Source organism: Cetorhinus maximus, chromosome 17 (assembly GCF_964194155.1).
Source record: "Cetorhinus maximus chromosome 17, sCetMax3.hap1.1, whole genome shotgun sequence".
NCBI classification, from domain to species: Eukaryota; Metazoa; Chordata; class Chondrichthyes; order Lamniformes; family Cetorhinidae; genus Cetorhinus; species Cetorhinus maximus.
Window position 1 is genome coordinate 70800218 of NC_135895.1, and position 20458 is coordinate 70820675.

The following is a 20458-nucleotide window of genomic DNA, read 5'->3' on the forward strand; positions in this document are numbered from 1 at the left end:
ACTTTCAAACTTAACATAAAGTTCTATCATATTATAGGGCTGAATTCTCCAACTGGCGAGTGGAGGCAGGGCCTGCTCGCCGACACGTAAAATGATGCGTGGTGACGTCGGGCGGGCATCCCGATGTCACCGCGTGTCATTTAGATTTCCAGTTTGGCAGGCGTGCAGCCAACGCGGCTGCGCACCCGCCGAACTGTCAAAGGCCTATTTAAAAACTAATTTAAGCAATTAAGTGAGCTGTCCGTCCAACCTTAAGGTTGGCGGGCAGGCGAAGAGCCCAGGCAGCCTTCGCATTTTTCATGAAACCTCATCCACGGGCGGGATGAGGTTTCATGAAGTGTTTTAAAATTCAATAAAAATTTTAAAAATAATTCTTTGACATGTCCCAGCTCATGTGACAGTGTCACTGAAGGGGACATGTTTTAAAAGTTTTTAATTATTTTATTTCAATTTTTTAATATCAAACAGATGCCTCAGGGAGATTTCTGTGCTCTTTCGCGCGCAGCGCTTCCGGGTGTGCGTCACGCTGGCACGTAAAATAGCACCGATCGGGTTCGGTCCCGCCCCAGCACAACACCCCCCCCCCCCCCCCCCCCACCCCTGACCATGGCACTCTTCCCTAGAGGCTTCTTTACAATGAGATTATTAATTAGCCCTATCTCATTACACAATGCTAGATCTAAAATAGCCCATTCTCTAGTTGGTTCCTCAACACACTGTCCTAGAAAACTATCTCTCATAACATTTCAGAAATTTGCCCTCTACAGCATTAGTGCTAATCAGGTTTGCCCAGACCATATGTAGACTGAAGTCCCCCATGAATATTGTATTACCCTTGTTACATGCACCTTTAATTTCCTGATTTATACGATGCCTTACATTACCACTGCTGTTTGGTGGCCTATAAACAACTCTTACCAATGTTTGCTGCCCCTTTGTTCCTAGCTCCTTATCTGCTGGTGCACTTTCCTCTCTCATTATGTTAATTTCATCTAATATTTCATACTTCTCCACCCTAATTGCAATGTCTTTATTGTTCCTCTCTTTTGTGAACATCACAGCTTAATAAAATTATCTTTTCCTGAATTGAGAACTGTTATTCCAGGTCTATCTTTATCCTTACCTAAAACAGCCCTCAATCTAACTGAATTATAATCACTTCCATCAAAGTGTTCCCCAACTGATATCCATGTAAGTGCTGCTGGTACAACAGGGTGGCACAGAATAAAGGCATTACTGCTGCCAGGGTACCAGGCTGCATGATGCACTGAATATGGTTGCACACCAGCCGGACATTGAGGGAATGAAGTCCCGTCTGGTTGAGGTGCATTTCAGCATTGAAATGCGGCACTCGCAAAACCATGCGTATGTAATCTATGACAACCTGCACCAATGGGAAGCCTCTTATCCTGGGGAAGTCATGTATTGCTCCGCCTGCTTCTCCTTGGCCAAATTTCGTTCATAGTTTTGTTCCATTTATCAGGTCTGGTATCTTTCTGTGCTCTTCTGACTGTCTTGGACACCCTGTGGCTATGGTAGAGTAAATGAAGCTTGCTACTGTGCTACATTTCCTGAAGCAAGATATTGGTGCTTCTCTTTCGGAAAGAGCACAAAGAAATTGATAAATGCAATTGCGTACCTGCTCTATGGGGAAGGCCTAAGGGTTGTGGTAAAAAGGTGACTTAAAGATGATCTTATCAATGAACGGGAATAAATAAACTGGATCTGAGAGAGATGTTTCCTATTAACACAAGCTCAGGACAATAGAACATGGGGAGTGTTTTGAAGAAAGGTCATCAGTTTGAAGTGTTAAACATGTTTCTGTCTCCAATACTGCCAGACCTGCTCAGTATTTCCAGCATTTTCTGTTTTTATTTCAAATTGTGAGAAAATGTGAAAATTGCGAACTTGTCCACTTTGGCAGTAAGAGTAGAAAAGCGGTATATTATTTAAATTGAGAGAGATTGCAGAACTCTGCGGTACAGAGGGAACTGGGTGTCCTGGTACATGAATCACAATAAAAGTTAGTATGCAGGTATAGCAATTGATTAGGAAGACAAAAGGAATGTTGTTGTTTATTGCAAAGGGAATGGAATATAAAAGTAGGCAAGTTTTGCTATAGTTATACAGGGCGTTGGTGAGTCAGTGGTGGTGTACAGTTTTGGTCTCCTTCCTTAAGAAAGGATATGATTGCATTTGAAGCAGTTCAGAGAAAGGTTCACTTGACCGATTCCTGGGATGAAGGGGTTATCTTATGAGGAAAGGTTGGATAGGCTGGTCCTGTATCCTTTGGAGTTTAGAAGAATGAGAAGTGATCTTATTGAAACATATAAGATCCTGACGGGACTGGACATGGCGGATGCTGAGAGGATGTTTCCTCCTGTGGGAGAGGCTAGGACTAGGGGACACAGTTTAAAAATAAGGGGTCTTCCATTTAAGATGGAGATAAAGAGGAATTTATTTTCCATCAGAAGGTCGGCCTGTGGAATTCTCTTCCTAGAGAGCAATGGAAGCATGGCTGTTGAATATTTTTTAAGGCTGAGTTAGATAGGTTCTTGATTGACAAGGGAGTCAAAAGTAATGGGGATAGAGAGGAAAGGAGAGTTGAGGCCACAATCAGATCAGCCATGGTTTTAATAAGTGGTGAAGCAGGCTCGAGGGGCAGAATGGCCTATCCTCCTCCTGATTTGCATGTTTGTATCTGGAATGCTTTGCTTTTGTATTCATGTCCTGTACTTCTATCTTTGCCAAGCTGCGATTTTTCAAGCATTACAGTGAACGGGCTTTAATCGATGGGCGCATTGATACGCCTAATTTTTTTTTCACACTTTTTGTATATTCTTAAGTTCTGCTTCTCTTCAACTTGGCAATAATTAACAAAACCAGATTACTTTTGAAATGTTAGAAATCCCATTGTGCCCCTTCAGTGGTGAAGTCATAGTTATTTGTAGATATTGTGACTATGGTGGAGCAGACAAAAACGTGTTTTTGTTTGCTAGTTCCTATTTTCATAATTCTCTTCTCCCTCTCCAAATCCTGTAGCTTTAGAAATACAGGTCATAAGCAAACTATAAGCTTTTGCGCAATATGGTATCAGTTGTGTTCTGCCGTTTGCCCTTTCCTCAGGTAAACCTTCTAGCATAATTTCTTAGTTGGCCAAGAACTACTAAACTCATCACATATGCAGTTAGTCCATTGGAATGACTGGCAGTTGCAACTCACAACCAAAGTCTTGTATGATTACAGGTGAGGAAAATAAATTATTTCAATTGTTTTTATACCATAGTATGCTGGATGAATATCACCAGTTGTATGAATTGCAGAGAAAAAGATTGATTGCCCAAGTAAATGCCTTAACCCAGGAGAAAGACTGGTGGAATGAAGCAGCCTATAGCCTAGCATTGAAGGTAAATCACACTGCCTATTTGCACATTATACTTTGTGTCTTAACTGATTTACTTTCTACTCTCTGCCACCCCCAACCACACACAACCTTGCCATCCATCCTACCCTATTGGTACATCTTAATCAATTGGGCTAGCTGCCTGTCTGATTGGATGGTGTGCATCCTAGAGCCAAAGGACTATAGACGAGTTATGGTGCAGAAAGAGGCCATTCAGCCCATCTTGTCTGTGCCGGCCAAAAAAGAGAAAAAAGAAACAAGCCACTCATTTTAATCCCACTTTCAAGCTCCTGGTCCGTAGCCTTGTAGGTCCGTATGACTCTTTAGCGTTCACGAACTCAAAGTGTTAACTCTGTTTCTCTCTCCGTAGATGCTGTCAGACCTGCTGAGTTTTTCCAGCATTTACTGTTTTTATTTCAAATTTCCAGCATCCGCAATTTTTTGCCTTTTATCTCCTATGCTGGTAAACTGGTGAACTAACCTCTCTAATTTGGTGTGCTCAGTTCACTTAAATAATTGTAATATTCCCCCTGTTTCTTTTTATATATGCAGTGCCTGTAATGAGGGGAAAATTTAATGGGCATCTCTCTTTTGTGTTTGTATTTTGGCCAGAAAACATGTTTTCTTCGCTCATTCAAATTCAGTGGAAGAAATTGGGAACAGTGTCAGGCTACCGATGTGGTGTTATCCATTTTGTATACCTCTAAAAACCAATTTCACTCTCTTTATGTCACAACAGCATTTTATTCATGGCCATTTCCAAATAACTTTCAGCAATGGCATGGTCTAATTCAAAGCTGGTGTCTCAAAGACCACATGGACTTGGATTCCTCTTTTTTTAAATGCAAGTAAATGAAATAAAAGAGAGCAAAGTAGTTAAAATGTGTCCCTGAACGAATCTTAATTTTCTTAAGCTATTTTATTTCGCTCCATATAACAAATATAAGAATTAAAACAATGCAGCAAAATCCAAAGTTCAACTACCAATCTGTTCCAGTTTAAACATTGAAGTTCGTCACTGGGTAACATGGAATCTGGGAAGTGCCTGCTTTATTTAATAAACAGTGCATTTGTCATGAGACCAAATAATGTATTAACAGGTAAAGTCTCTCCTTTTACTGAATCAGAATGTAAAAGTGTGTTAACCTCTAATATGCTAATTTTGCTAACATGCAAAAGAAACATCTCCATTTTAAATGACTGGGCCATATATCAGTTTTGTAATTGAAATGTTGTATCTTTGTGAAATCCTGAATCTTTAATAAGAAATCTTTATCCATTGTTTTCTTTGCAGGTGATTGAGGAGCAAAATCTCAAACTGATTCATGATCTTCAAGTCAGTGAGAAACTCTGGGTTAAAATTTCGCAACACTTTGCTGCAGTGCTTGGCACAAAGGTAGTTCTTTGATTTAATGATGCAATTTATACCTGAACCAATTGTTTAGAAATTGCATTAAATTTCAGTCTAGATGCTTGGATCAACCTTGTACCAAAATTCATAACATGTGATAGAATTTTCTACAGCTATCATGATCACTCTTGACAGTGGAAGTGATAATGGTGCATATTTTCTTTTAAAGCTCAGGCCTAGAATAACACATCCTTTAGGCACTAAGTATAAGCTTAAATGGCAATGGTACATGTTGTTCATTCTACATATTACCGGTATTCATCAGTGCTCCACAGAATCTGCTTTATAAATCACTGAAAGGTGCCTGCTCTTCACAATCATATGTGCTCCAAAATGCTTGGCTTTTGATCACATTGTCATAATACAACAGGTCTTTAATGGGCTGAATATCCTTTACTACTGCTGCTTGCAAGAATTGTGCTTATGTTGCAACATTGAAAATATTCAAAAAGATGTTATACAAACTTGGAATATTCCATGTAATGGTTTGAGCTTTTCATAGAATAATTCAACCTTGGTCTAGAATCTTTTTAAGTTTCAAAAGGAGTTAAAATATTTGAAACTTTACATGGCATGGTTGAAACTTCTTACAAAATACCTACAACATGTTCTATCTATTGAATGTATTAAATATTTCATAGAAAAATTTGAAGAGTAAGTAGAATTGTTAGAAAGTTTCTTAAAATATTTAGGCCTCAAAATTTAGCTACATAGCACCAGTAGTTTTGACACTACTGGTGCCAGTCATAACATCTGCACCACTTTCTATTCTGACTGCAGCACTGAAGGAGGCCATGTCCATGCTGGCTCACCTCAAGAGCAACTCGGCCAGTCAAACCTCCCTGTCTTTCCCATATAGCCCTGCACATATTTTCTTTTCAGATAATTATCAAATTCCTTCTTGAAAGCCACGATTGAATCTGCATCCACCACACTCTCAGGCAATGCATTCCAGATCCAAAACACGCATTGCACAATAAGACTTTTCCTCAGGTTGCCTTTGGTTGTTTTATCATTCACCTTAAATCAATGTCCTCTGGTTTTTGACCCTTCCACCAATGGGAACAATTTCTCCCTATCTACTCTGGCCAGGCCCCTCGTGATTTTAAACACCTCGATCAAAATCTCTCAGAATCACAGAGTACAGAAGAGGCCCTTCGGCCCATTGAGTCTGCACTGATACATGAGAAACACCTGACCTACTTACCTAATCCCATTTACCAGCACTTGGCCCATAGCCTTGAATGTTATGATGTGCCAAGTGCTCATCCAGGTACTTTTTAAAGGATGTGAGGCAACCTGCCTTCACCACCCTCCCAGGCAGCGCATTCCAGACCGTCACCACCCTCTGGGTAAAAAAGTTTTTCCTCACATTCCCCCTAAACCTCCTGCCCCTCACCTTGAACTTATGTCCCCTCATGACTGACCCTTCAAATAAGAGGAACAGCTGCTCCCTATCCACCCTGTCCATGCCCCTCATAATCTTGTACACCTTGATCAGGTCACCCCTCAGTCTTCTCTGCTCCAACGGAAACAACCCAAGTCTATCCAACCTTTCTTCATAACTTAAATGTTTCATCCCAGGCAACATCCTCGTGAATCTCCTCTGCACCCCCTCCAGTGCAATCACATCCTTCCTATAATGTGGCGACCAGAACTGCACACAGTACTCCAGCTGTGGCCTCACCAAGGTTCTAAACAACTCCAACATGACCTCCCTACTTTTGTAATCTATGCCTCGATTGATAAAGGCAAGTGTTCCATATGCCTTTTTCACCACCCCACTAACATGCCCCTCTGCCTTCAGAGATCTATGGACACACACGCCAAGGTCTCTTTGTTCCTCAGAACTTCCTAGTGTCATGCCGTTCATTGAATACTTCCTTGTCAAATTATTCCTTCCAAAGTGTATCATCTCTCACTTTTCAGGGTTAAATTCCATCTGCCACTTATCTGCCCATTTGACCATCCTGTCCATATCTTCCTGTAGCCCAAGACACTCAACCTCACTGTTAACCACCCAGCCAATCTTTGTGTCATCCGCAAACTTACTAATCGTACCCCCCACATAGCCATCTATGTCGTTTATATAAATGACAAATAATAGGGGACCCAGCACAGATCCCTGTGGTACGCCACTGGACACTGGCTTCCAGTCACTAAGCATCCTTCTGTCATCACCCTCTGTCTCCCTCAACTTTCTCTTCTCTAAGGAGAACAGCCCCAGCTTCTCCAATTTATCCACATAACTGAAGTCCCTCATCCCTGGAATCATTCTTTAAATCTTTTCTGCACCATTTCTAATGGCTTTACATCCTTCCTAAAATGTGGAGCCCAGAATTGGACATAGTACTCCAGTTCAGGCTGAACCAGTGTTTTGTACAGGTTAAGCATAACTTCCTCACTTTTGTACTCTGTCTCTCTCTATAAAGCCCTGGACCCTGTATGCTGTATTAACCACTTTCTCAACCTGAACTGCCACCTTCAATAATTTGTGCACATATGCCCCCAGGTACTTCTGTTCCTGTACCCCTTTAGAGTTGTATCATTATTTTATATTGCCTCTCCTCGTTCTTCCTACCAAAATGTATCACTTTACGCTCCTCTACGCTCAATTTTGCCAGGGCTTGTTGATGTCAAATGCTGTCCTGATGCCAAGGGCAGTCATTCTCACCTCAGCTCTTAAGTTCAACTCTTTTGTTCATGGCTGGGCCAAGGCTGTAATGAGGTCAGAGGAGCTGAATGCCCTGGAGAACCCAAAACTGAACATCTGATATGGCACTAATTGGCCAGATTGGATTTTCCTGTCTTTTATGGACAGGACATACCTGGGCAATCTCCCACATTGGCGGGTAGATGCCAGTGTTGCTGCATTGGAAAGCTTGGCTCAAAGCACAGCTAATTCTGGAGCACAAGTCTTCGGTACCACTTGATACAATCCCTGTGGGGAACCATAAAGCAAAAGTAATCACATTTATTAAATGACCCCGAAATGAAGAAATTACCAACAAGATTCCATTTTTATAGCTTTTCCTTTAACATGAATCAACGGGATTAGACAAAGTCAACATGGATTTATGAAAGGGAAATCCCACATAATAGGTTAGTGTGCAAAATTAAAGCACGCGGGACTGGGGGTAATTTTTGGCATTGATTGAGAATTGCTTAGCAGACAGGAAACAGAGAGTAGGAATAAAAGGATCTTTTTTGGAGTGGCAGACGGTGTCTAGTGGGGTACCGCAGGGATCAATGCTTGGGCCCCAGCTATTCACAATACATATCAACGATTTGGTTGAGGGAACCAAATGTAATTTTTCCAAGTTTGCTGATGATATGAAACTTAGTGGGAATGTGAGTGGTTAGGAGGGTGTTAAGAGGCTTCAAAGTGATTTAGACCAGTTGAGTGAGTGGGCAAATACCATGGCAGATGCAATATAATGTGGATAAGTGTGAAGTTATCCACTTCGGTAGGAAAAACAGAATAGCAAATTATTATTTAAATGGTGATAAATTGGGAAATGTTGATGTACAAAGGGACCTGGGTGTCCTGGTACACCAATCACTGAAAACAAGATGCAGCAAGCAGTTAAGAAGGCAAATGGTATGTTGGTCTTCATTGCTTGAGGACTTGAGTACAGGAGCAAGGATGTCTTACTGCAGCTGTACAGGGTCTAGGTGATACCACACCTGGAGTATTGTGTGCAGTTTTGTCCTTACCTAAGAAAGGATATACTTGCCATAGAGGGAGTGTAACACAGGTTTACCAGACTGATTCCTGGGATGGCAGGATTGTCGTATGAGGAGAGATTTGGCCGACTAGGCCTGTATTCCCTGGAGTTTAGAACAATGAAAGGGAATCCCATTGAAATATATAAAATTCTGACAGGGATGGACAGACTGGATGCAGGGATATTTCCTCTGGCTGGGGTGTCTAGAACAAGGGGTCACAGTCTCAGGTTAAGAGGTAGACCATTTAGGACTGAGATTATGAGAAATCTTTTCACTCAGTGGGTGGCGAACCTATAGAATTCTCTACTTCAGAAGGCTGTGGAGGCCAAGTCACTGAATATATTTAAGAAGGAAGTAGATGGATTTCTGGACTCTAAGGGCATCAAGGGGTTTGGGGAGTGCATAGGAGTACGACATTGAGATAGAGGATCAGCCATGATCATATTGAATGGCGGAGTAGGCTCGAAGGGCCGAATGACCTACTCCTGCTCCTATTTTCTATGTTTCTCTATGAATCAAAACCCATGTAAATCAGATGTGAATTAACAGGCAAATAATACTTCAAATAAAAAGTAAATGTCACTTTAAATGGTCGATACAACAAGCATATGTCTTACACAACCATAAGCATTTACATCACTTCCTCGCACAAATGTGGCACTACAGAGCTACATAATTCCGCAATATGCTGTTTTTTTCACACAGGGTAGGTCAAGAGTCCTATCTATTTACAACTTTCAGCTTTGAGTTTCACAGGTGCGATTATCATCAGGAAGGCACCCATCTATGAACCTTCTTTCCCTCTCGTCACGATAGTCCTGACGGTGTAGCTTTTCAGAGCTCCTTTTCAACTAACCAACCAATAACACCCCGATTCGCATTTTGGCTGCTTCTGGGAAAACACCCAGAACTTTATTAACTCCAAGCTATTCACGCTACTTTCCAGGTTTTAAACGTTTTTTTAAGCTAACTTGTACAATGCCTCCAGGGAGCTCCTGTTTCCTTTTTTGCCAAACAGAAAAACTGACCTCTTCCTGAGAAAGATTTGTTTCTGCTCCTCACAAGAATTCGGTGTGTTCCTCCTTCTGACTCTGACTACTTTCTCTTTGCGTCTGTATCTGTGCCTCCAGCTCCTTTGCTTAATAAAAAAACCATAAGACATAGGAGCAGAAATTAGGCCATTTGGCCCATCGAGTCTGCTCCGCCATTCAACCATGGCTGATAAGTTTCTCAACCCCATTCTCCCGCCTTCTCCCCGTAACCTTTGACCCCCTTACCAATCAAGAACCTATCTATCTCGGTCTTAAATACACTCAATGACCTGGCCTCCGCAGTCTTCTGTGACAATGAATTCCATAGATTCACCACTCTCTGGCTAAGCTTTTTTTAATACAGATAAGCTTGTATTTTTCCTCTATGTCTGCAGTTCCTCTTTGTGTTTGGACACATGTGTCTGTACCTTAACCTCCTTCCTGTTGGCACTGGTTCCAGGCCAAGGGTGGCCAGGTTACATGGACCAATATTTTTTTATATAACAAAAGGTACAATTGATCCCTTTACAAATGATGCAAACACTTAAAAGTCCTTTTCAAATATTATTAAAACAATTCAGATTCCACAGACCTTTCAAAGAATTAAAAAATTTTCCTTACTGTACTGCTTCTGGATTAAATGTTGTCAGATACTACTGGGAAGTTGTTAGGGCCCATAGCCTTTGCTGTATCCAGTACCTTCAGCCATTTCTTGATATCACATGGAGTGAATCAAATTGGCTGAAGACTAGCTTCTGTGAGGTCAGTGACCTCAGGAGGAAGCCAAGATGGATCATCCACGTGACATCTCTGAGTGATGGTTCCAAATGTCTCAACCTTGTCTTTTAATGATGGGGATATTTGTAGAGACGACTCCTCCTGTTAGTTGTTTAATTGTCTACCATTCATGACTGGATGTGGCAGGGCTACAGAGCTTTGATCCGACCCTTTTGTTGTGGGATCACTTAGCTCTGTCTAAAGCATGCTGCTTCCACAGCTTGACATGCACGTAGTCCTGTATTGTAGCTTGACAAGTTTGGCACTCATTTTTAGGTATGCCTGGTGTTGCTTCTTATGTGCTCTCCTGATTAAACCAGGGTTGATTCCCAGACTTGATGGTGATGGTAAAGTGAGGGATATGCCAGCCATGAGGTTACAGATTGTGGTTCAATACAATTCTGCTGCTGATGGTTCACAGCGCCTCATGGTTTGCCAGTTATGAGCTGCTAGATCTGTCCTGCATTTATCCCATTTAACACGGTGGTTGTGCCGCACAACATGATTGATGGTATTCTCAGTATGAAGATGGGACTTTGAATTCAGAAGGGCTGTGCGTGGCCACTCCTACCAATTGTGTCATGGATAGATTCCTCTACTACAAATAGATTGGTAAGGGCCAGGTTTTTCACTCCTCTTGGTTCCCTCATTCCGTGTCACTGGACCAGTCTGGCAGATATGTCCCTGAGGACTCAGCTAACTCAGTTAGTAGTGGTGCTGCTAAGCAACTCATGGTGATGGGCATTGAAGTCCCCCACGCTGAGTACATTCTATGCCACCCTCAGTGCTTCTTTTGTGGTGTTTAACATGGAAGAGTACTGATTCATCAACTGATGGAAGGAGGTAGCTAATGAGCAGCAGGAGGTTTCCTTACCCATGTTTGACTTGATACCATGTGACTTTATGGGATCTGGAGCAAGTGTTGAGGATTCTCAGGGAAAGTCCCTCCCAACTGTTTTGCCACTGTGCTGGCACCTCTGGTACTGTCCTGCCAGTGGGACAGGACATACCCAGGGACTGTGATGGGGGTACCTGGGATATTGGCTGTAGAGTATGATTCATTGAGCATGTCCATGTCAGGATGTTGCTTGACTAGTCTGTGGGACACCTCTCCCAATTTTGGCACAAGCCCCCAGATGTTAGTAAGGAGGACTTTGCAGGGTCAACTTGGCAGGGTGTGTCTTTGTTGTTTCTGGTGCCTAGGTTGATGCCTGGTGGACCATCCAATTTTATTCCTTTTCAACATTTCTGTAGCGGCTTGGTACAACTGAATGGCTTGCTCAGTCACTTGAGAGGGCAATTGAGTGTCAGCAATATTACTGCGGGTCTGGAATCACGTGTAGGCTAGACCAGGTAAAGACAGCAGATTTCCTTTTTACAGTAATCAACAATGGTTTCATGGTCACCATTACTGAGATTGGCGTTTAATTCCAGATTTATTCATTAATTGCATTTAACTTCCACCAGCTGCCTTGGTGGGATTTGAACTTGTGTTGCCAGAGCATTAGGCTGGGTCCCTGGGGTAGACTTTAGCCACCCCTGAGGAGTGCTTGCTTGTTCCAGAAAGCAAGATTTTGTTAAAAGCCTTGGATTTCCATTGTCGAGTGAGAGGGAGAGAGAAGCTGTGAAATACTCCCTTATCACAACAATGGGTGCCTTGTGGTAATATTACTGCATGTTTTATAGATTAAGAATCTATTTAGACAGTTGCCTGGGAAAAGGGTATTTATTTGGGAGTCTAGCTAAGTAGAAATCTTTTGAGAAATGTGGTAAAACTAATGTTAACTGTGTAACTGTAATCTTGTGTATTTGAGTTTTCCTTTGTTATTAAATGTTTTAATTTAATATTTAAAATCTCCAGAAATGGTAGTGGACTCTTTACTTCTGACTTCAGTGTACATACCTCCTCGTAATAAAAATACAAATTGCAAATCGTTGTGATAGCTTGGCTAAGTTTCCCTTAGGGATTTGTTCAGGCCGGCAATTACCGCCTGCCATATTATAACAATGTTCCCAGGTCTTGAGCCCAAGAAACAGTTTCAATCAATTCAAAGCCAAAAACATGACTCAAGTTTCCCAAAACAATACATGTGTGTATACGTGGGCAAGAAAGTAACAAATATAGAACAGCACATGCCAGTAACTATGATAGGTAAAACAAAACAGTGAAAGATGCAAACACTGAAAACAAACATAACACAGAACATTGAAACTGCCTTTCATTCACAGATTATTCACTGATCAGCGAGCATCCCCACAGTTTCATGGCAGAAACTGAAAAACAAAACCAGGTCTTTCTCTTTCCTTTGAAACAGAACATGCTGCCTATTCTCACAGCAGTTTTAACTTTTGGCTGTGGGCCTCTTTAATTTCTTTACTTTTATTTTCCCTAACCTAGGATTTTCTTTTATGACATCTGAACCTGTATAATGTTATCCTTCGTGATCTCTTTTCTTCCTCTCATGTCCTCTAATTTTACTTTTCCTTGTTCATACCCAGAATCCTAGAACCCTAAAGATTGTGTTAGCTTCATAACCTCCATAGGGAATGAAAGATTCACTCTCAGGCTCTCGCTATGTTTGTCCTAATGTGTTACTGGAAGGTTGAACGTATAGTTGTGTGGTAACAAGTATCTGAGGAGCCAAAGAGGCACCTAACTGTTCCTCCTCCGTTGCCACTTGAACCATATAGGTTTGGGGCTCCGAGGTTGGGGAAACAATGGTGGGCATGGGAGGGATTGGTGGCTATTCTGCTTGTCCCAAAGTCCTCTTTTCAAGCTTTGGAGCTGGGGGATCCTCTGAACATCACCAGGCTTCATTAATTTTCATCTCTGCTGGGTTAGCTAATACTGTCAGTTGCTGATCTTATTTTGCCTGCCCAGGTCTCCACCAGTGTCGCTTTCTGCCATTTAGATATCCTTTGCTCTAAATCGTGATTTTTGTTCTGTTCTTCTGTAACCTGCTGATCCAGTGTCAGAATCTGTTCTGGCTGCTCCAAGTGCCTGAAATCTCCAGTTTTCTATCTTTTTCCCAGCTGCCATTAGCTGCTCTGCAAGTTCTGCAACCTCTTTATTTCTGGCCTCAGCCTCTTCTCCTAACTCCTGAATTTCCAGAATTAGATACTGTAACACTTCTTTTCATTTTTGAACAGTAACCTCTCCACTGAGGACTTCAGTGTCTCTCTCCATCCTTCTGACATTGCTTCCTGCCCTACCTGATAAGACTCCCCCTTTAGATTCAATCCATTTATTAAAAAAATAACTGGACTTCAGCTGGAATGTTCTCTGACTCTCCCATTGTTAACTGGAGAACCCATTTAGGTCACTACCCCTACGAGAATAGTCACCTTTCAAACTGATGCCTGGGAAACACTTTTTTAAACCTACACCACCATGGCAAAGTTTGAAAATATCACGTTGGCTAACCAAATGTTGGAGAACACTTCCTTGAATCAACTATGACTTATATAGAACTCTGAAAAACAATCAGGTCTGACTTAACGAACTCCGAGAGGAAATCGTGTCTGAAACATCACATCAGAAACACTACATCTGAAACATCATGTCAGGGTCACCATTATGTTGGACTGCTTTATTTTCTATTTTCTTCAATACTTAAACACAGACATCAGTTGTAACAATGGCAGACTCAGATTTTTAACTTTAATGAGCTCATGTTACACAATCCAACATGACCACTCAGTCAAATCATAGGACACAATTCCATTTATATGATTTTTTATTACTGGGTTCAAATTTCACTACAGAACTCAAGCACCAAGCGACACAGTTCCAACCAGACAACAGCAAACAGTGGTTTGCTTTAAATACTTATACCAGTCCTACCTTTTGATCTCTACTTTCCATCCATAGTAACACTAAATTACAGTACATTAAAAGACACACAATGCAAACTTCAGATAACATGATGGGGAATCATCCTCTCTTAGAGATGTCCTCTCCAGAGTGCCCCAGGGAACTGTGTTGGAACCTTTACTCTTCTTGACATACATAAACAACCGTCCTAACAATTTAAAAAACAGGGTGTGACTATTTGCAGATTACTGCGTGATTTATGCAACAGGGAAAACTCGAGACTTAAGATCACATTAATTCATTGCAAGATGATCTTCAGGAATTGCAAAAATGGCAGAACCAATTGGTGATGGCATTCAATGCCAAAAAATGCTATGCTGTGCATCACCAACAACAGATATCTTTAAGTTCTGTAAGCAAATTCTCCAACAGGTAGATACACAACCATGTTTAAAAACAATCTCCAATGGGGATTCTACATTCATCAGATTACCTCCAAAGCAAACAGGGTTCTTGAATTTCTGAGGAGGAATCTTTGGTAATGCAGCAAAGATATCAGAGTAAGAGTTTACCAAACATTTGTTCATCCAATCCTGGAGTGTGCATATTGTGTGTGGGATCCTTATATAGCAAGAGATATAAATAAGATTGAAGCAATCCAAAGATTCTGCATAAATCAGTATGGGAAATACACTTGAGTCACATCCTTAATCAAAGATTTGGAATGGGAATCACCACAGCAAAGGAGGGAGAAAAATAGATTGACCAAGTTCTATAAAATATGGAATGGACTGGCAGGAATTGACAGAAACAAGTACCTAGTGCCCTCTGGCAATGACAAAACACAAGGTAGCCGTCCACATAAACTACAAAAACTATTTGTTTCCAAGACAGTGTATTAACAATCTTTTTTTCCAAGAATAATCCCACAGTGGGATGACCTGCCAAAGGAAACATTCACAACTCCATCACTTCAAATCTTCAAGATCCATCTTTAGATCATTTCCATTTATAAGTTTTTCATTATCATGACTACCATATCAGCAGGTCATGTTTGGTTTAGCTGGTGCTAACCACATTTATAAATGTTAGTAGAATACAGATTTTAGCCTGTGATACTGATACCTGTGTTCATCAATCTCTTCCAATGTTTACATGGTCCACCCAAGCGCTTTAATTATTTTATCACTATAACATTTTCCAAACCCTTAAGACATGGATAAGTGACATTCCCACTTTTTCAACTTTTCATCTTTTACAAAGCATCTCTGTTCAACAGAACTGAAAGTTGTTTTAACCCATTGTGTGTTTATCACAAACAGTGAGGTGCATTGATGTACATGAATTCACAATCCCACACCTTCCCCTGCCCTTTCAGTATTTTGCATGGACCCATATTCTTCCAAAGCCCACCATCTACTGTATTTTGCTTTTGTATTTGAGTGGCTTGTTGCGCTTTGGGGAAAAAGATATTCTTGCAGAGTTTCATCTCTTTAAAGCCTACCAACATCTTATACTGTTAATAAATAACTTCAACTTATTTGCTGTTTTAACTCTATATTGTTAGGATGCAGAAGACCAGACCGAACTACAGCAAATCACTGAGCACTGGAGAAGGCGGATGACAAAGTTCACTAAAAATCTAGATGATGCAGAGAATTCAAGTCGGGAAAAACGAGAACTGATTCTATCTGGCTTTAAGAAATGGCACAAATATTTTTCTGACAAAATTGCGTAGGTATTGTTATCCAGTGGGATTTATTGAATATGGTAGGAGTACTGAGTCACTTGATACCTGAAAACAAAAATAACCTTTCAAATTTCTACTGATTTAAATTTATATTTTCTCCCTTAGTTTTTCCCGTTCTCAGGCTCCAACACGATCTACAATGTAGGTTAGATGGGCCAGAATTTTCATTAGTCAATAAAGAAATAATTTACGTTCATGTGGAATATTTCACATTCCAATGTGCTTTGCAACTATTAATAACTTTTGAAACTTAGTCACTATTATTTCTTAGATCAGGATGACAGCCAATTTTTGCACAGTATTAGCCACTTAAATTGATAGACCGGGCTAAGTTTGATACCACCTCTGACGCTGCAGCACTCCCTTGGCATTGAATTTTCAGCCTAGATCATGACCCCATGTCCTAACGTTCAACTTGAATGCACAGCTACAGAGCCAAGTTGACATTCTGATGTACTGTTTCAGAAATAGTACAGAAAGTATTTTCGGACTTCAAGTATTTTTTTCCAACCGAGCCTTAGCTATCTGATTAAAATAACAATTTTGCAGTCAGCACACTTTTATTCTTCTACTGTTTTCTGCCATTTTTATTGCTTCCTCTTTTGACACACTGTTCTAAGCTGAGACATAACATTTGGTATTGACAGCCCTGCAGTATCCTATGCAAATGTCATTTCTTCATGTGTGATCCTTGAGTTTAGCTTAATAGATTATTTAACTTTGGTTACAGCAGAACTACCCCTTACCTCATCTGCTGTCTGCAGACCTATACATTTTGGCAGGCAGGTAGCAATCACGATTTTTTTCCTATCCTCTCGCACCTGGAGTACTCTGGCCAACTAAAGCAACTTTACTGCCAGCCTAGCTAATATAAATGATCTGAGCAGAGATCAAACCTAGAATCTTCCTAATCTGTACCATGCTTTTATTATATAGTGCATGTACTCATTGAGCATTTGGTGAATTGTAGGCTATGACAAAATGGAGCATTTTGGGCTAGTGTTTAGAATGCTATTGGCTGTTTTAGTACTAAGTCATAGTACCTAAGTAGTTAACTTCATTCATATAAATCATATTCCAACTTTGTTGAAACAATTAGTTTGCTGAGACAGATAATGACAGGGAAGGCTCCAGCTAAAAGTTTGTTCAAATACATGCTTGGCAGTTTTTCTGAATTTGACAGATATTTAAATTTATTTGGTCCTGGCAAGCAAGCTTTTATCAGTCTGGCATTTTCAATCAGGGAATCTACCTGAAGTGCACCATTATGTCTTCTAGTTTGCAATAAGTTAGAAATAATCTTACTTTAGGCTCAAAAATACTGGAGCTTCATCAAGTGTATTTTTTGCATCTCACCATGTGGCTGGTGGACTGATACATTGTTACTTGGCACATGACTGCAGAGCAGCAGTAAAATGTGGCACCCCAGTGTGCATTCTCATAACATTTAGTTCCTATTTCTCTATGTTCATATCTTCATGTTATCACTTCGGTGATGGGACGTTGCGCCTCCATCTTGTCGGCTTGGCATTCATCGCTCTCAGTGGTGAGTTGGCGTGGTGCACAGGTGATGTTGTGCATGTTGGCCCTGGTGTTGTTAGGAGTTGTGTTTGATGTTACTAATGTTGTGTCACTTGCTGATGGCATTGTTGATGTTGCACTGCTTGTTAGTGACGCTGCTGATATTGCCTCGCTGGTTAGTGATGTTGCTGATGATTTTTTTCTGCTTTTCCAACTCAGGTGTAGGTCGAATATGGACTCTGATGCTCCTCGTTTGCTTACCTGTTTTGGTCTCGATGATGTATGACCTTGGAGTCTCATCTTCACCAACAACTTTTGCTGGGTTCCAGGTTTTCATGATTGGATCCTGTACACGTACAGTTTATCCTTTCACCAGCTTAAGCAGGGATTTAGCATGCTTGTTGAAGTGTTGACCTTCTATTAGTGCATCACTTGAGTTGTTGTCTTACTGCCTCCTAGTCACCAAGAGGGAGTATCTTGCTTGGCAGAGTTATCTTATACTTTCCTGCATTCAACAGCTCTGCAGGTGACTGAGAGGTGTAGATCAGAGTGACAATAAGGCAAGGTTTGGGTCTTCCTTTGTCTCTCGGCATTTCGTGAGCGTCCTCTTGACTGTTTGGTTGTGTCCTCCTATAAACATGTGTCTCCTTGGCTAATGTGGTGGTGAAGTGATGATGTTGAACCCATACTGTTCAGCAAATAAGTCTCTCACCTAGTGTCTCCCAATACGGTGCTGGGAATGGCCGGAGGAGCAGCTAGAACGCAGGGACCAGGAAACAATCTGCCGCCACTGCCGAATCAGTTTTCCCGAGTGAGGGAGCCCAATGCCGGAATGCGGGCGAATAGCTGGACATGAGTTGCAGCAGATTCCACTGGCGGAATGTTGTGCACAGCCGAGCCAGTGCCTTTAGGCTTTAAGCTATAGGACATGACACAGGAGAAAATTCACATGCTTAAACATTGAGTGAACCGGACTACGCCAGAGTGAGTTGGAGACCGAGAGCTCAGCCACAATTTCATCTGAAATAGACAGAAACTTCCCACTTCCATTGTCTCCAGTGAACCAAGAGGGAATCCTTCAGGCCTGCAATGTTTCAACCACCATCTTGAGGACCCGAAGGCAGGAATCACCACCTCGCGGTTACTGCCCAGAGCAGTGGAGGACGAGCCAACAGCGAGATCGTGAGGCCGCCTGCACTTCATGAATACCAGGGAGAGAGGTCTTGTGGGAAGGAGAAAAGAGGAAAGTAGGAGTATGTGTGTCTGTATTTCCTAGGCCCACATTACGGAGCCTGGTCTCCAGTCATCTTGGACCCCTTGCCACTGGACCAAGGCCTTTCTCTGTCAAGCCTGAGTGGTAGCTGGTGTGCAATGGCCATCCCACGTTAAAAGATCTCAAGCACAGGCATCTTCCACTCACTTAAAATAAAGTTCGTGACTTGGAAAGTAAAGATCCTCGTGGGCAACCCCAAAAGCGACAGACCGGAACAGCGTACTGTTATCGTTGCCCAGGAGCTCAGACGTTTTGATTATGACGTCGCTGCCCTATGTTAGACCTGGCGGGCAGTGGAGGCCTGTTCAAGGAACAAGGTGGTGGTTACACCTTCTTCTGGAAAGGTAAACCAGTAGAAGATCACCACCTCCACGGGGTTGGCTTCACCATTAAAAACAAACTAGTTGGCCGCCTTAAAAACAGCCCTTGTGGGATAAACGAGCACCTCATGAACCTTCGGCTCACCTTAGCCCGGAACGAATGTGATACAGACCTCAGTGCATACGCCCCAACACTGGATGCTACAGACGAGTCCAAAGAGGAATTTTACTTCAGCCTCAAACAATCCCTGGCCTAAGTCCCAGCTGGCGATAAGCTGATTCTCCATGGTGACTTCAACGTCAGAGTTGGGAAGGACACAGATCTCTGGGGAGATGTAACTGGCAGAGAGGGGGTGGGGAATTCCAACATTAACGGTACCTTGCTCCTGACAAAATGCCTAGAACATGGCCTTGTCATAGTCAACATCTTGTTCCATCAGAGAGACAAGTACAAGGCCTCATGGCAACACCCTCGCCCCAAGCACTGGCACATGCTCGACTACGTCATTGTCCGAGTGAGGGACCGCAAGGACGTGTGTATCACCCATGCTATGACAGGAGCCGACAACTGCTGGATGTGCCACCACCCAATTCGCTCTGTCATCAATGTCAATGTAGCCCCAAAGTAGCGACAGCAACAGAAACAATGCTGCAGGAAAATCAACACTAAAGCACTCAAGGACGCTGATAAGAGAGCCCTATTCAGCCGGCGCCTCACTGCCAACCTGGCGACTCCCAATGACCCAGAGACGCAGGGTGTCCACAGCGCCTGGTCTTGCCCTCAAGGCCTCCATAATCAGCACCTATGAAGAGACGCTTGGTGACTCGACTAGGAAACACCAAGACTGTTTCGATGAGAACGACCAGGAGATCCAGGAGCTGATAAGCCGCAAGTATAAGGCATCTTTGAACCTGAAACAACAACCTAGCTCGAAAGCAAGAAAGCAGCTCTACAGACGGCTGAGGGCTGAGGTCCAGCAAAAAACCCATGACCTAAAAGAACAGATGGTGGGTGGAGAAAGCGCAGGAGGTCCAACTGTTAGCCGACCACCATGATGTGCGAGGTTTCTTTAGCCAGTGAAGATCACCTACGGCCTGAGCACCCGAGGTCCCATTCCACTGCTGGCCAAGAACGGAGAGGTGCTCATGAAGGACAGAGAGGCAGTCAGTGCCCGCTGGAAGGAGCACTTCTAAGATGATCTTACCAGAGACTCTGTCTTCCATGCCAGTGTCCTTGACTCCACCTTGCAGCATGCTACCCGCCACCATCTCAGCACAATCCCAACCTGGCATGAGGTAGAAAAGGCCATTCGACAGCTAAAGAGCAACAAGGCATCAGGAGTAGATGGAATCCCCTCCGAAGCACTAAAGCATGGCGGAGAAGCACTATTGGCGCAGAATACATGGCCTCATCTCCCTTATCTGGAAG

At 42.2% G+C, this 20458-nt stretch overlaps 1 protein-coding gene across 1 annotated transcript in view; it reads left to right on the forward strand.

Annotated features, from left to right (window-relative positions):
• The window catches only part of axdnd1 (axonemal dynein light chain domain containing 1), a 248778-nt gene that overhangs the window by 92269 nt on the left and 136051 nt on the right, over window positions 1–20458 (forward strand). The window contains exons 13-15 of the mRNA XM_078561454.1: window positions 3287–3407; window positions 4698–4799; window positions 15733–15899. Coding sequence (XP_078417580.1) covers window positions 3287–3407; window positions 4698–4799; window positions 15733–15899 — 390 coding nt within the window. The remainder of the gene's footprint in view (window positions 1–3286; window positions 3408–4697; window positions 4800–15732; window positions 15900–20458) is intronic.